General features: G+C 39.0%; 1 protein-coding gene across 1 annotated transcript in view; it reads left to right on the top strand.

Annotated features, from left to right (window-relative positions):
• Positions 1-17,044, top strand: part of SPEF2 (sperm flagellar 2) — a 161,567-nt gene that overhangs the window by 20,427 nt on the left and 124,096 nt on the right. Inside the window, exons 5-7 of the mRNA XM_057709137.1 lie at positions 1,917-2,057; positions 3,555-3,619; positions 8,286-8,472. Coding sequence (XP_057565120.1) covers positions 1,917-2,057; positions 3,555-3,619; positions 8,286-8,472 — 393 coding nt within the window. The remainder of the gene's footprint in view (positions 1-1,916; positions 2,058-3,554; positions 3,620-8,285; positions 8,473-17,044) is intronic.

Genomic DNA, 17,044 nt, shown 5'->3' with positions numbered 1-17,044 from the left:
GCAGTACACATTGCAGAAGCATGAATCCCGCCCAGGTTGCTGGTTTCTGATGTTTAACTCATGCTCCGCCTGCTGTCACCTTTCTCTCCCTCCCTTTTCCCCTTTCTCCATCCCCACCCTTGCTGACTGTCACCTCTCCTTGCAGCTAAGAACTAGAACTGCCATTCTTTGGAGTAGCAGGACACCTTGACCTCTTTTTAAGTTGTCTGGTAGAAATGGATATTTCAGATGCTTTAGTGGTTGGGGGGCGATGCTCTAAGCTACTCCAGTGAAGGCTTCTGAGCATTGTCACCGCCAGGGGAGACAGAGCAGACATTTCCCGCCCTTGTTTCCCTCTTTTGCAACCCCTTGGTCTTCCTGTCCTGCTCCATGTCTCTCTTCCTGTCTGCATGGTGATTCTCCACTTGCTTCCCTTTCCAATCCCCTTAAACATCTCTTAACATCCTCCCGGCTTTTGCTTCTTGCTTTGACTAACTTCCTGCCGCTTCCCAAATTTCTTTGAAAATCTTTAGTGATCTCCTGTGCCTTTAAATGCATGACAGGACAGTGGTGTGTGGAATCATTAAAGACTTTAAAGAAAATTTCAGGCGGCTAGACGTATGGAATGTGTAAACTGCAGGCAAAAGAATTATAGTTCTCATTATGCTGTAAGTCACCTTTTAAATTCATATGTTTTGAATGATAAGAAGTGCACATATCCTGAATGTAGCCACCCCCTGGTGGGGAGGGAGGGAAAGGTGAGAGGCCAACTCTGGGAGATCTGATGATCCCATTACCTGCCAGAGAGTGGATCAAGGCCGGGCTTCCCCTCAGCAACGCATGGCGAGGAGACCAGGCACCCTTAAAGCAGTGTGCAGGTCCACACCACGTTCTGGATTCTCATTTATGGAAGCAGCCTGTCTGACTTTGAAGTGCCACATCGAGGGTAGAAATTCTCCAAAGAAAGCTGGGAAAAAGGAAAAATATAACCCTATTAGATATTCTGAAATAAATTATGTTAAAAATGATAGGAAGCAAATAGGACAAAAGAAAGAACCTATGTCTTCCTGGTTTTCTTAAGGAAAAAAAAACAAAGATAAACATATTGCAGATAAATAAAAATGCATATTTTGGGAAGTGAAATGAAGAAAATTTTAAAATGTTTACAATATCTGTTGTCTTAGTGGTAAATTGAAGTTTCTTATCTTTGGATGTAGAACTAATGATCCTATTAATTCTATCTAATGCGTCAGTGGTTAAGTCATGATTAGCTTCACATTACCTCGTAATTTATTTTTTAAATATTTTATCTAATTTTTACTGGATTTTTTCTTTCAACTGCACCCTCCTGCTTATATTCTTCTTAAAGTAATTACTGCCTACATAGAGAAGAGGTGATTCAATAATGATAACACATCTTAGTGTTAATTCAAGATGCGAGGTGGCCTCTGAACTCAATGTTTAACTGTAACTGAGCTTGGGGGAAGCTTGTCATTTCCATTGGGTTCCCTGGGAGCCCTCCTAGAGACGGTGTCCTAGACTGACTTTTTTCTTCAGACCATCTTCAGAGACAGAATTTTCTCTTCCCATTTTTAGGCCGGTCATGAAGGTGGAACTGGGAAAGAATTATACTCTTCTTTGTATTGGGGACGCCTTCATTATCCTTTTAGTATCACCACCCAGAATCAAAGTACACACATTTGATTGGCATAATTTGGGGATTCCAAAATTGTGTTTTAATATCACACTTTTCAGAATAAGTTATATTGCCACATGCTTCTTGACATTAAACAGTTGTAACACCTAGTCCATTGGTTAATTGCCGAGTTCGTAAAATTTCAATGGAAAATGTGTATACCTGTGTACCTATGAGTGTATAACATTGAGTGTTATTCTGATGAACTAAATAACTAAACTAATGTGTATGGGATATTTAGCAACGCCTGAGCAGAAGACGACAAAATGAAATAATGGCCAAAATCCAAGCAGCTATCATACAGATTCCTAAACCTGCATCAAATCGTACTCTGAAAGCACTTGACACCCAAAAATTGATGAAAAAGAAAAAAGAGGCAGAGGTAAGCGGTAACCCTTTAATACTGTGTTGTGTTTATCTTAATGAAAGATGGTCTTTCCCTGAAACATAGGGAAAGACATCCCAGAACTCCCTACTTCCTTTTCAAATTACCTCTGGCATTGTCCTTTCTCATTTAAAACTCCTCCACTATCTGCATATCCAATCCATTTTATACTGTTATTTGTTCCCAAACAAAGAATGTAGCTTTAGGACAGGGATGGCAAACTCCTATTAAGTGACAGAACCTGTGTGGATTCCTGTGTTGTGGATTCTGTGATCACTAACCAACCGTGCCAGAGTGGGTGCTGTTGCAATGGGTCATGACACCCATGGGTACAACAGGGGCCAGTCCAGGTACCCATACCGTGAATGAGCCATTCCTACTATTTGCTTTTCCTCAATACCTCCTCCCCATGCTGCGTTTTCTATGAACCCTAGAAATGTTAAACAGTTTGCTTGCGCTCATCATATTTAAATTTAAGGTATTTACACTGTTGGTGTTTTACTAGACCATACCAGCCCATCAGTCATTCCAATAGGATACAATCGCGTTATATTTCACAGGGAAACAATACTACATTTTGGTACTAATTCCTGCCATCTCCACTGCTATAAGGATTGTTAAAGGTGTTCTCTCCCTTAACTTAGGAAAAAACATTAATAGCTACCATTTACTGATCCTCTGCTGTATGTCAGGCTGTGGGTTGGGCACTTCACATTATCTTTAATCTGTAAATAACTCTCTAAGCAGGGTATTATTTTCCCTGTTTTTTAGATAAGGAAACTGAGACTCAGAAAACCGGCATGTTTTGCCCAAGTTCACAATGCTGATAAAGCAGCGATTGAGAGGTCTCTCTGATTTCTAAATCCATTGCATTTTATATTAATTCACATTTATTTTTAAAATTTTTAAAAATCCTATAGTTAGATTCTAAAAAATATACCCACAGAGACTTTTTTCTGACCCCATTTTAATAAAAGTATTTAATTCTCATGTTTCCCTGAGTTGATTAAAGCTTATTACTAAGGATTTGCCGTAGGCCGAGGATCAGCTAAAATTAATTTTCAGAGAGCAAATTAATAGTGTAAGTAAGGTTGCACAAGAAATGTTTAAAGCACCCAAGATGATTTTTAAGTAAATATTTATATCCAAAAAATGCTTATTCTCATTTAAAAGAATTGTAATTAAACATGCATGTCCTGACTCTTGGTAGTCTTTACTCTTCTTAAATGCCCTTTGATGTACTGTCAGAGCTAGAATTGTGAACTGAATGATTCAGATTCGGCAGTTTTCACCTTCTCTTAGATATATTTAGCCTAGTCTAAAAGTAACAAATCAGAATAGAAAAATATTCTAGAATGTAACTTTTCAGATCTTGCTTCCTAATTAGCTTCAACCAGTAGTACATGTCACTTTGTAAGTTTGAATGAATGTGGTAAATGAAAATTTTCAGTGTTTTTTAGAGGTGAAAAGCTGGTAATGAATTTTCTTTTAAAGGAGGTGGCCAATGAGATTAAGAAGTTTGAAGCATTAATAAAAAAGGATCTCCAAGCAAAAGAAAGGTGGGATGCAAATTATCTTAATCACAAAACTGCATTCTGTTCTACTTTAACTTTTGAATATTTAGAAATAGTTTACTTGAAATAGCTGTTCCAAAGATGTTTTCACCTGGTGGAATCTTCATTAAGAGAGTATATTAAGGAAGATAAATGAGCTAAAATTCAGATTAGTTGTTCATTAACAATTTTTGTAAAGATCAAAAGGGAAAGTGGAGATGTAAGGTTAATTTATTTTTCTATGTTATACTTACCCTTCTAAGTTCACACGTATTTTTTAAACATTCACTAGCATTTTTTCAAGTTACTATTAATTTACATTTGCCACAGTAAAGCCTTTATTAGACTCTAGTTTGGTTGCTGTCATGTTGCATCCTCAGCATTTAGCACAGAGACCAGCAATGAAAAGTTGTTGAATGAGTTTGTTGACTGAATGTCACTGAGACAGTTCAGTGAGTTCTTTACAAAAAGCATCTGGTGAATGGGCTTCTTTTGCCTAAAGATAAAGATCTTCTCCCCTTTTGTTTACTATTAGGGATCATTGACTCACAGAAAATAATTGATTAGGGACTACACATATGGGAGCAGCTTGAATTTTTCTGCATTTTTTTCATGGAAGCTAAACTCTACTCATTTACGTTTCATAGAATAGGAAATAAATCTCCATTAAAAAAGAAAAATAGACACGAATTATATACTTCAGTTCCATATTAATATTTCCGAGGAAAGGGAATAGAGTCAAATGAGGAGGAATAAAAATAAGCTAGAAGAAAAATAGTGAGGAAGTCAAGTGTGAAAGGAAAATGCAGCAGCATGAAGAACGTATGCATTAACTGCCTTTCCTCCTTCCCGCCGTGGAAACTCCTGTCACCCTCCTCTGAGCCCTGCCTGTATTAGTCAGTGTTCACCTCACTCCTAAAATAAGCACAGCCCAAGCCTACTCCCCCATGCAGCTGCCACCTGAACCCCACCACACACACCCTGACCTTGGCGCATGGAACCACTCCATTTCTCCCAACGCTTTCACCCATCTTACCAGTCACGTGCTCTGCAGTGATAAACAGAGGGTGTCCACCAGAACAACCATCTTAAAATACTGAAATACTGTTACTTTTAGTGAATGGTATTTTCTGTAGCTCCACAGTCCCTTTCTTGGGACCCCTCGATTTCCACACAGTTTAGCAACCAGAATAAACACCAAGCACACAGCACACACAGAATATACCAGCATCCACGTTGATTAATTAGTGTCCTTGCCATGTCACTGGTTAAATGTTTTAAAGCTCCTCCCTGTACAAACATTCACCCTCATCCTCATTTCCTTCCCAGCCCAACCTGAACCTAGGCCTCTCTATCAGCTCAGAAACCCCGAAGCCAGAGGGGGTTAAATTAGATGGACCTTTACTTCTCTCTCTTATAGTATTAATAGAAATCAGAATGTAAGCAGCCCAGGGCATGTGTTGCTGCTCCAGGGTCATCGAGGACTGAGTCTTCCTTTTAGTTCCACTGTCCTGATGTGTGGTTTTTGTCCTCAAAGTCACACTTGTAATGTAAGATAGCTTCTAAGGCTCTGGGCATTTGGCCTATGTTCCAATATCAGGAAAGAGGATAGGCGAAAAGTGGATATCTCCAATCTGAAATAGCTCCTTATATGAGCCTTCCCAGAAGCCCCATATAACATTTCTGCTTACACCTTCTTGGTCAGAATTCAGTCACGTGGCCATACCGAGCAGAATGGGAGGCTGGGATTGTAGTCTTTAGCTGGGTAGGTTGTTTTCCTGAATAAAACTGTGGCTCTGCTTTAAGGGAAAAGGGAGGGAAATGGCAGTGTCTATTGTAAGTCCTTTCTCTGCAGAAGTCTGCACTTGGTCATGCCAGAGATTTACCACTGGGAGCCCATGAGATATGGACATCCTCACTTCTCAGAGCAGCAGGATAGGGCCTGGGGCAGCTGGAGTCCCTAGACTAGTCACCTGTGGCTGTGAGCAGCCCCATCTGTGACTCCAAATCCCTTCCAGTACACTTCACAAAGGGCATGTCCTCTGATGGACTCCCGAATAAAAGATGTTGAGAAGCACTGGTCTAGGGCAAACTTTTAAGGAAAAAAAGCTATGCTACAATATGGCCTTTCTTAATCCCTGTTATTGATCACTACTTCCTTATTTCATTCTGGATCCATAGCTTATAATCAAGCATGTTCTGGGCTCTTCCAGAAACTTCATACTACTTGATGTCAGAGAGCACTAAAATCATCTCTTAGGTTGACCTTAGGAGCAATTTCTACAGCTGCCCCTTTCACAGTCTGCTCCTGAAACATTTTCTTAGGGATGTCACTTCAAAGTCTATCTTTTTTCTTTTGTGAAAGAATGAAATGATGTCTCAGTGAGAGCAATGCAAGAACGACCATGGATGCTTTTCCCCCACATGTACTATTTCTTTATTTTTTAACACAAATAATAAATTCCATCTGCTATTTATTTCTTTAGCTGAGGCTGTTGGTTGCTATAATTTGACATTTGGATTCATAGATTTACTTTAGTCTCCTTCTAGCAACTGCTTTTTATATATATATATATATATATATATATATATACACACACAAATTCAGCCAAGGTTCCTGGCACTAATAATTCACACATGAACAGCTATTAACTCTATGGAGGCCTGGCAAGCAAACAGATATAAAGAAAATATAATTATTGCCCTCAAGAAACCCACATCTCATAAAATGAATATAATTATTGCCCTCAAGAAACCCACATCTCTTTATGTATTCAAGTGAATATCACGTAACTCTTTTCAGGCCTCAGCTGGTGTAAGACAGCAGACGGATGTATGTGTGGATGCTTGCACAGACTGACTGATGAACAAAGGAGAACCAGTATCTGAAGTATATTATTGGCGGCATAAATACAGTGTTGAGAGAGCTGGTAACCCATGCTCAATCCGAGGCAAACTCTTTTAAGCAACACGTTTAAATAAAAATATCATAAGAATTTCGATGAAGGATCTAAAAAAGTTATGCCAAACAATTTTCATAAATACTTAACTGTACTCTTATTAAATAAATAGGGTTAAAATGTCTTTGATCTTACTGAGGCTTTATTAACTATGTAATTTCGGCTCAGTGACACTCAGTGACAGACTGCAATCGAAGGTTGAGCCCCTCCCTGCTGATAAAATAACCAGAATTTCACTGTGTGATTTTTTAAAAATTATATTACACATATATAGTGCTTCTTAGCATACTATTTGAAATTTAGCAGACATCATCTACATGTCAGGGCTATGAAGCATAGGTGCACAGGAGAGTAAAATAGGATGCTTTTCTTCTGTGCTCAGAAATGGAAGCAGCAAATGTATAAGTACAAATAATGAACTGTAATAAATGTATAGGTACAAATAATGAAGTATAATAAAATATGATCTGTACCATAAATATGTGATTATTAAATAGAATTAATTATAATTTAAGAATTTTAATTCAACTATGTAAATGACTGATCTTTGATTTAATAAAACTGCATAGCCTCAGATTTAAAAAAAAAGTGATTATTCATTAAATATGAATTAGCTATGCTTTTATAAGAGCACTTCTGTCTATATGGGAATTGATGACTGTTTAATCCCTGCATACCATAATAATGTGTCCTTGTCTTTTGAATAAGATTATGTTGTATTTTAAACTGAATGCATCAATAACTTATGACATTAAAAATAATAATTATTCATAATATTCAAATTATTTCCTGACAAGTAACATTATGTCTTATACCATGTTACTATTGTATTCTTTTTATTTTTTAAAGAATGTGTTGATGAGGATTGATTATTTGATCCTTATATACATAAAAATGTATCTTTTAAAGACAACTTTTGAATGAATTTATAAGTTCCCTACTAAGCCACCATTTGCCTCACTAAATTGAAAGTGTTTGCTTTCTGTTGGTGAGGCCACCAACTCTTCCTGATCCTTTAGTTTTGGACATGAGGTAGGACAAGAGCCCCGAGGCGGATCTTCTCACTTGGGTCTCCACAACTTGGGCGAGAGGCTAGGTCAGGCCTGTGCTTGCAAGTGTGGTACGATGAGCAAGTCAGCTCTCCACTGCTGAGCTTCCAGTAAGAGCTGGGCTGCTGCCCTAAGGAGGCAGAAAGTTCCTGGGAGCTCATAGAGCAACTTGCATTGGCACAGGTGAGAGGAGAGTCGTAGTGGACAGAACCATCCGTGGATGGACTCTCAGAGTCCGGACATTAGGGTACCTGGCCAACTCTTGTAGGGGTATGCCTTCCCCCACACTTGGGTTATCATTATTGCCCTACTGTTGACTCAAAGCAGGGGAGGCAGGAGGCCTAGAGCCAGCAGGGAGAAGAGGGAGAGAAATCTCTGGGCACAGTGAAGATCGTGAGAAGTAGAAGAAGTAGGTGCCAGGCCTAGAAAGAAGGCTATGCTAAGGACCTCACAAATACAGAGTCCAGAAATGGGGTGAGGCAAGGGGAACCTGTTGATAAGCTGCGGGTCTCACCCTGGAGTTCTAATATTTGCTTCGATGCTTGTATTAATAAACGAACAGAGCACTCGGGAGCCGTCTCCTGGGGTCTTCCTCCGTAGTCACAAGCAGCAGCATGTGATTGAATCATTTTTTAAAATCTAAATAAAAACTATTGTCCTTAGTGCATCGAAGACTTCTTTAGATACAGCAAGCCAGACAACCACTGATTTATTAAATACTTATTCGGATGACGACTACATTAAAAAAATCCAAAAGCGCCTTGAAGAAGATGCTTTTGCACGAGAGCAAAGGGAGAAAAGACGGCGAAGACTCTTAATGGACCAGTTAATAGCCCACGAAGCACAAGAGGTGAGACATTTTATTGTGGATTGAATAATAGTGCTGGAAGATTTTACAAAATGTCGTCTTTTATGCACACACGTGTATCTTATGTATGTGTTATGTGCTGCTCTAAATCAATGTCACATCCTCACATCATAACAGCAAATACATTCAGAAAAAGAATCTACATAAAACATTTATTAAAGAATCTAAAATCTGGTAATGGTTGTACAACATTGTGAATTTACTTAATTGTACACTTAAAAATGAATTGAAATGGTAAATTTTATGTATATTTTACCACAGTAAAAAATACTGACAAAATAGGAATCTAAAATCTATGTCAACCATGTATATCTATTGTTATTTTTAGAGGTAAAAGGGAACCTTTTGTCCCAGTTTTACTGAGGTATAATTGACAAATAAAAATCGTGTATATTGGGCTTCTTAGGTGGCTCAGTGGTTGAGAATCTGCCTGCCAGCGCAGGGGACACGGGTTCAATCCCCGCTCCAGGAAGATCCCACATGCCACGGAGCAACTAAGCCCATGTGCTACAACTACTGAGCCTGTGCTTTAGAGCCTGTGAGTCACAACTATTGAGCCCATGTGCTGCAGCTATTGAAGCCCACGTGCCTAGAGCCCGTGCTCTGCAACAAGAGAAGCCACGGCAATGAGGAGCACACACACCACAATGAAGAGTAGCCCCCACTCACTGCAACTAAAAAGAAAGCCCGCACATGGCAAAAAAGACCCAACACAGCCAATAAAATAAATAAATAAATAAATAAATAAATAAATTTGTAAAATAATAATAATAAAATAAAATAAAATCATATATATTTAAGGTGTATAATGTGATGTTTTGATATATGTATGCACTGTGAAATGACTACCACAATCAAGCTAATTAACACACCCATCACCTCACCCCCCAAAAAAATAATTACCATTTTTGTGTGTGTATTTGGTGAGAATACCTAAGATCTACTTTTATAAGTTCAGCTTTTTTAGTTTCCACATTTAAGTGAGATCAGGCAGTATTTGTCTTTCTATAGCTGGCTTATTTCACTTAGCATAATGTCCTGCAAGTACAAACATGTTGTCACAAATGACAGGATTTTCTTTTTTCTCTCTGACAATATTCCATATGTATACACACACACACACACACACACACAAATACACACACACACACATATATACACACATACACATATTCAACACACACAAGTATATATACACACGTATGTATGTATGTTGGTATCTCACATTTTCTTTATCCATTCATCCATCAGTGGACACTTAGGTTGTTTCTATATCATGGCCATTGTGAATAGTGCTGCAGTGAACATGGGGGTGCAAACCTCTCTTTGAGATACCGATTCCATTTCCTTTGGATATGTACCTGGAAGTAGGATTGCTGGGTCATATGGTAGTTCTATTCTTAATTTTTCAAGTAAACACTATACTGCTTTCCATTGTGGCTGTACCAATTTACATTCCCATCAACAGTTTACAAGGGTTCCCTTTTCATCACATCCTTGCCAATACTTGTTATCTCTTGTTTTTATTTTATGTTTTTTGATAATATCCACTCTAACAGATGTGAGGTGATATTATGGTTTTCATTTGCATTTCTCTGATGATTGGTAATGTTGATCATCTTTTCAAATACCTGTTGGCCATTTGTTTGTCTTCTTTGGAGAAATGTCTGTTCAGGTCCTTTGACCATTTTTTAAACTGGGTTATTTGTTTTTTGTCTGAGTTATTTGAGTTCCTTATATATTTTGGATATTAGCCAAAGTGTATGATTTGCAAATAGTAATTTCCCCCATTTCACAGGCTGCCTCTCCACTCTTTCAGTTGTCTCCTTTTCTGTGCAGAAGCTTTTTAGCTAGGTCAAATCCCACTTGTCTGTTTTTACTTTTGTTGCCTGTGCTTTTGGGGTCATATTAAAAAAAAATAATTGCCTAGACTAGTGTCAAAAAGTGTTTTTCCCTATATTTGCTTTTAGTAGTTTTATAGTTTAGGTCTTATGTGTAAGTCTCTAATCCATTTTGAATTGATTTTCATATATGATGTGAGATAAGGGTACAGTATCCTTCTCCTGAATGTGGATATCCAGTTTTCCCAGCACCATTTATTATAGAGACTATCCTTTCCCCATTGTCTAGCCTTGGCACCCTTTTTGAAAATCAATTGACTACATATGTGGATTTATTTCTGGACTCTTTATCCTCTTTCATTGGTCTATATGTGTGTTTTTATGTCAATATCATATTGTTTTGAGTACTGCAGCTCTGTAATGTATTTTGAAATCAGTAAGTGTGATGCCTACAGTTCTGTTCTTCTTACTCAAGATTGCTTTGGTTATTTGGAGTCTTTTGTGGTTCCATATGAATTTTAGGATTGTTTTTCTATTTCTGTGAAAAATGCCATTGGAATTTTGATAGGAATTGCATTGAATCTGCAAATCACTTTAGGTATTATGGACATTTTAACAGTATTAGTTCTTCCAATCCATGAACATGGGTTATCTTTTCCATTTATTTCTGTCTTCTTCAGTTCCTTTAATTCATGTTTTATAGTTTTCGGTGTATGGATCTTTTGCCTCCTTGGTTGAATTTATTCTTAGATATTTTATTATTTTTGATGCTATTGTAAATGGGATTGTTTTGTTAATTTCATTTTAGATAGTTCATTGTTAGCATGTAGGAATGAAAATGATTTTTGTATGTTTATTTTGTATCCTGAAACTTTACTGATTTTTTTTTTTTTTGGTTCTAACTTTTTTTGTCAGTGTCTTTAGCGTTTTATGTATATATGAGATCATGTTATCTGCCAACAGAGACATTTTAATTCTTCCTTTCTGATTTGGATGCTTTTTTTTTCTCTTTCTTGCCAGTTTCCCTGGCTAGGACTTCCAGTACCAATAGAAGTGGTGAGAGTCAGCATCCTTGTCTTATTTTTGATCTTAAAGGAATGGTGAAAATCTAAAAGCTTTTAGCATCATACCTTTAGGTATGATGTTAACTATGAGCTTATCATATATAACCTTTATTATGTTGAGTTATAGTCCTTCAATACCTAATTTGTTGAGAATTTTTATCATAAAAGGATACTGAATTTTTTCACGTTTTTTTCTGTATCAATTGATATCATCAAAAAGGGAACTTTTAAATGAAAACATGGAAAGTTTGTTAGTCCTCCCAGTTTGATTTACTCCAGTGGTTCTCAAAGTGTGGGTTTTGGAACAGCAGCATCACCGGGAAACTTTTGGGAATGTGAATAATTAAGCCCCACCTCAGACCTTCTGAATCAGAAACTCAAATCCCACCTCTGCCTTGCGGCCCATCATCTGTGTTAACAGGCCCTCTAGGTGATTTGATGCAGCTATAGATTGAGAATCACTGATCAGCTCTTACGTTGAACACGTATTTACTGAACCTCTTCCATGCTCTGGGAACTTGTCCTAGTCCTGGGATACAGCAGTGAACAAGAATAACAGGAAACCTGCTCTCACACAGCTTGCTATTTGGGGAGGATCTATAAACAAGCAACTACATTAGTGTGTGGAGTTGCCATGAGGGTGATGGGAGGGACAGGTGACACATGAGAGGGAAGTCCAGACCTGGCCTGGTTCAGAGACCATTTCTGGAGGGGGACAGCACAGAAGCGTGAGGGAGGGTGGGAGTTAGCTAAGTGAAGGAGGGGTGACTGTGGGGGGTTGTGTCCCCAGAGAGAATGTTGTATGGAGAGGCTCAGGGCTTTTAGCAAACTAAACGTCATCTGGTAGGAGTCATCGGAGGCCAAATCGTAATGGGCTTTGAAAGCTATAGAGAGGGAACTAGGAGATTTTATCCTGAGTGCGAAGGGGAACAAGAGTGACAAAGCCAGATCTGCCTTTTAAAGGATCACTCTGGCTTTAGTTTTTTTGTTTGTTTGTTTTACAGGGTTTTTTTTTTCCTGTAATTTACTTCTAATCTGAAAGAGTTGTTGTCATAAAAGATGCTTGATATGATTTCAATTTTCTTAAGTTTACCAAGGCTTGATTTATGGCCCGAGATGTAATCTGTCTTTTTTTTTTTAATTTATTTACTTATTTATTTTATTGGCTGTGTTGGGTCTTCGTTGCTGCACATGGGCTTTCTCTAGTTGTGGAGAGCGGGGGCTACTCTTCATTGTGGTGCATGGGCGCCTCATTGCCATGGCTTCTCTTGTTGTGGAGCACAGGCTCTAGGCATGTGGGCTTCAGTAGTTGTGGCACACAGGCTCAAAAGTTGTGGCTCACAGGCTCTAAAGTGCAGGCTCAATAGTTGTGGCGCACAGGCTTAGTTGCTCCTCGGCATGTGAGATCTTCCTGGAACGGGGATCGAACCCATGTCCCCTGCATTGGCAGGCGGATTCTTAACCACTGTGCCACCTAGGAAACCCTGGCTTTAGTTTTAAGAATAGATTACAGGAGGGCTAACCAAGTTATAACTTGCTGTAATCCAGGTAAGAAACTATCCCTGTTTGAATTTAGGGAGTGACAGTGGTGATGGAGAGAAGCGGCTTCAGGAGCTATTTTAGAAGTAAAATCAATGGGACTTACTGATTCATTAGACATGGGAGAGTGAAAAAGTGGGATGAGAGACCAGATGTCTGACTTGAGCAGCTGAGTAGATGGAGGAGTCATTTGCTGTGATACGGAAGATGGTAAGAGGAACAGACTTGGGGAGGAAGGTGATTTGAATTGTGAATGTAAATAGGACAAATCTATATGTCTGAAATATGAAAGACCATTCAAACTTACTTCTTTTATTCACCTGACTGCATCTGGTCTGCTCAGTGGTTCTGTTACCTGAAGGGAAACCCAAGCTTCATGTAAGTATGAAGAAGTGAAACTGTTTATCAATGGAGTCACTCCTTTCTTAGTGAAAAATTCAAAGAATAACTCTGCCATCTCTTTGTGCTAAAAGGTTACTTCTTACTTCAGATTCACATATATTTTTACTCAGTCAGCTTGATAGTCACTCTTTTAATTAAAAGAATTACAAATTATGAAAATTAGATGATTAAAAAGTAAATTTAAAAATAACTACCTATTTCAAGTTTCATTAACTAGCAATGGGATTTTGAACACACTTTCATTTATGTTACAAAACCGTTGTGTGTTGGCTGCTAGGTTTTTTCTTTCTATTTTTCTGCTTGTAATCCAGCATAAATTCTTTCTAGCTTTCCTGACTTTCAACCAGGATGCTCTTAGCATTGATTTTTTAAGGCTCTAGCTGGAGACCTGTTCAGGGATCCAGCAACCTTAGAGACATTGAAGGAAGTTGGTGCTCCAACTAATGATATCGCCACCAAGGGAGCTCATCTCTGTGCTGCTGCTTCTCTGTGTTTGGGGAAGCTGCTATTTCTAGAACCAGCCTGGGCCACACAGCAAGGGGCCTCCGCTCCCACTGCTTCCTTCCAATTAAGGGTCCCCACCTCCCTGTGCCCCTGCTCCGCAGGGGTGGAATGTGCACTTTGGTCTGCCCTCCCACCCATCCTTCTCTCCTCCAAAGAGAAACCGGTATTTGTTAGGGCCAGCTTTTCCTCTGCTTCCCTCAAGTGTCTGCTGCTTTTCGGGAGCCTGACATGAATCTCGTGTCAGCCCTGGACACTTTTATTTGGCTCCATTTGTAGTGCATCTATCAGAAATGCCTCATAATATCTGCTGTAGCTTCCAAGTTGTTGCAGTCTGCCCCTGGAGTTTACAGAGCCTTGTTTTAGCTGGGCTTGTGAAGGGACAGCCAGAGACCTGTGCTCAGGTTGCTGTCTTGCCCAGGTACCCATGAAGAGATGTAATTATTTGAATGAAATGGTGAGGTTTACGGTTAGAAAGATCACTTTGACTTTTTTGGAGGGTAGATTCTGGAGAGGGGTTGGGGGGAAGACATGGTAAGGAGGGGCTGATGTTGTCCACTGTGGGGTGGGGGCAGTGTCAGTAGGTACTGGTTGGAGTAGGTGGTGATTTACAACCATAGATAGGAGGCAAGATAGACTGTTTCTTCCAGAATTGTATTAGGAGTGACAAGAGGAACGAACCTTAGGATGACCCTAATATTTTAGGTCACTGAGTCGTACGTTTATAGGGTCATCAATGGAGATGGGGAAATACTGGGAGAGGACCAGGTCTGAAGGGGAGATAGTGAGTTCAGTTTAGGACTTGTTGAGTTTAAAGTAATTCACAGGCAAGATTTTCAGACTGTGAACTCTATTTGGCTCCCGGCTGGTACTGTGATCATTTGGGCAGCATCTTAGCGGGTTCTTGGGATTCATTCCAGCTCAGCTATCTCTACCTTCCCAGAACCTTTTCTGGATTATTTTCTTGGAACTGGCATTTCAACACCAGACCCCTCCCCCATCTCTTAACTAAAAGACACTTGAATACTTAGCCTCCAGGTCTTTCCTGTGTGCCCCATTCCTCCAGCAGAGCTGCTCAGGCATCTTTGGAGAATTAAAGCGATAGTATGCTTTCCAACTCATGGAAAGGCAGAGGTGTTGGCAATCAAACTGAACATGTTTTGGATTGTGTATCTGTGTAAGTCTTCCCCAACTATGATTAAATATAATTAAAAGAGATGTGTGACTTCTATTATTTTCTATTTTATTCATTGCAGATGTGGACTATTTCATCCATATTATGGGTTAAACAGACATCTGTAGGCTGCTCTCAGCACCTAAGCATAACATATTTTTCTTCCTATGAGAAAATGTGTCCCAAGTTCTAATGAAACTTTGGGGAAAAGTATATTTCTAAAACATGAGCTACTTGTACAATGGAACACACACAAAAGTATCTGCTTTTCCACTCAACCTTTGGGTGCAGGTCTTAATAATACACTTGACGATTCTTCATACTGAGGCTTCATACACATAGCATTGACTCAGCCCTTCAACAGTAATTTTCTTTTCTTTTCCTTTTTAATCATAATGTGTTATCATCTAAGCAATCATCAAGACATATCTGACCAACCCAGTTCTTCGTAAGGGACAGAATGACCAGCTCTCATCTCAACAAACAGACTGACTTGCCATATAAACACAGACAAATAGAGAATGTATTCCACAGTAAATATAGGATTCACTTGGACTAACAAATCGAAGCCATACTTTAAAAAAATATGGCTGTGATTGTGTAAAATGTGGTAGGCACTTTGGGCTGGGCTCAGATGTGTGCCTTTTGCTGGTCTCCCCTGGCCTTTCTCAGATGTCTTTGGTCAGCTGGTGGGTTGGCTGAGGCTGGCTGACTTGGGAGAGTTTCATCAGTTCCAGCTGAGAAGGCTGGTGTCTGTCTTTCTATGGTTTCTCATTTCCTAGCTGAGCAGAAAATGTGGTCACAGTGGCAAGGATCACAAGAGAATTAAGAAAGTCAGACCCCATGTGTTTTGTTTTGTTTTTCCTAATGTCCCACTGGTCAGTTCAAGTCGGAGGTCACCCCATACCTCATATTTAAGTAGTGAAGAAATAGATTCTAATTTTTTTCGAAATATCTGCAAGGCTGTGGATGAAGAAAATTGAAGAACTTATGGCCATTTTTACATTGTGTCTCACCTCCACGATTGGACCTCAAAGGAAACGAACGATTAATATTAAAGCTTCTAGAATGTTTATAACTAGATGAGATATGTTTCAAAGTTGTTCCTGATTTTATTTTTTATCTGATATATGTTACTAACAGAAAAAATTTCATTTTTATTTTCGGTTGAACTTTTATTTAATCTACATTTTTATATAATTCCTAAGTTCAAGTTTTGGTATTTCCCACAGAGTGTTGTTGCTATTTGTATCTTGATTCGGAAAATATATATAGTATTTCTGCCACAATCTGAAACAGTGTCACCAGTGATGCCAGATTTTCTTCTTACACAACTGGGTTATTGAGTGTTAAATGGGCAGCTCCAATGCTTAGATGCCCTTCTAAGTCTTTCCCCTGGAGAATTTTAATTACTGCCTCCTTCCACATGGTGTCTCTGTTTAGACAGAGTGAGAGAGCTTGAAGATGCCTTGGACATCATCTTCTACCCAAACCCCTCATTTCACCTGTCAAGAAGTAGGCACGGAAAATCTGAGTTACTTGCCCAAGGCCACACAGCCAATCGATGATACTGGCACCGGGGCTGTGCTGGCCAGGGCCTCTGATTCCCAGTTAATGCTTCTTCCACTGTTCACTGGTTCTCCTTCTGGTCTCTTAAAATAGCCACGGGGGCCAAGCCGTTTCTCTCTCAGGTTGCAACTGCTCAGATTTCCTAAGATAAACTGTAGGTCATTTCCCCTTAGCCTCTTCTCCAGTCTCCTTATTCTATCACATAGGAATTGAGATGGCCCCACTGAGAACCAATCAGATCTGCCATCCTCAGCCAGACAATGTCTGCATTTGTTTTTACAACTAGTATTTATGTTAAGAGTGCATATAGCATAATTCCAAGTTTCTGAAAACATGCTTATAAATTGAGAATTACACCCTTTGTTTATAAAACCTTGAAAACAATTACCTAATTTACTTTTGATCAGATTTTAAACAAAGTAATAATTCATGTAGAATAACTTGAGTTATAAGACCATGTGCTT

Source organism: Hippopotamus amphibius, chromosome 15 (assembly GCF_030028045.1).
Source record: "Hippopotamus amphibius kiboko isolate mHipAmp2 chromosome 15, mHipAmp2.hap2, whole genome shotgun sequence".
Classification (NCBI taxonomy): Eukaryota; Metazoa; Chordata; class Mammalia; order Artiodactyla; family Hippopotamidae; genus Hippopotamus; species Hippopotamus amphibius.
Note: the sequence above shows the minus strand (reverse complement) of the source record. Positions and strands in the feature narration are given on the sequence as shown.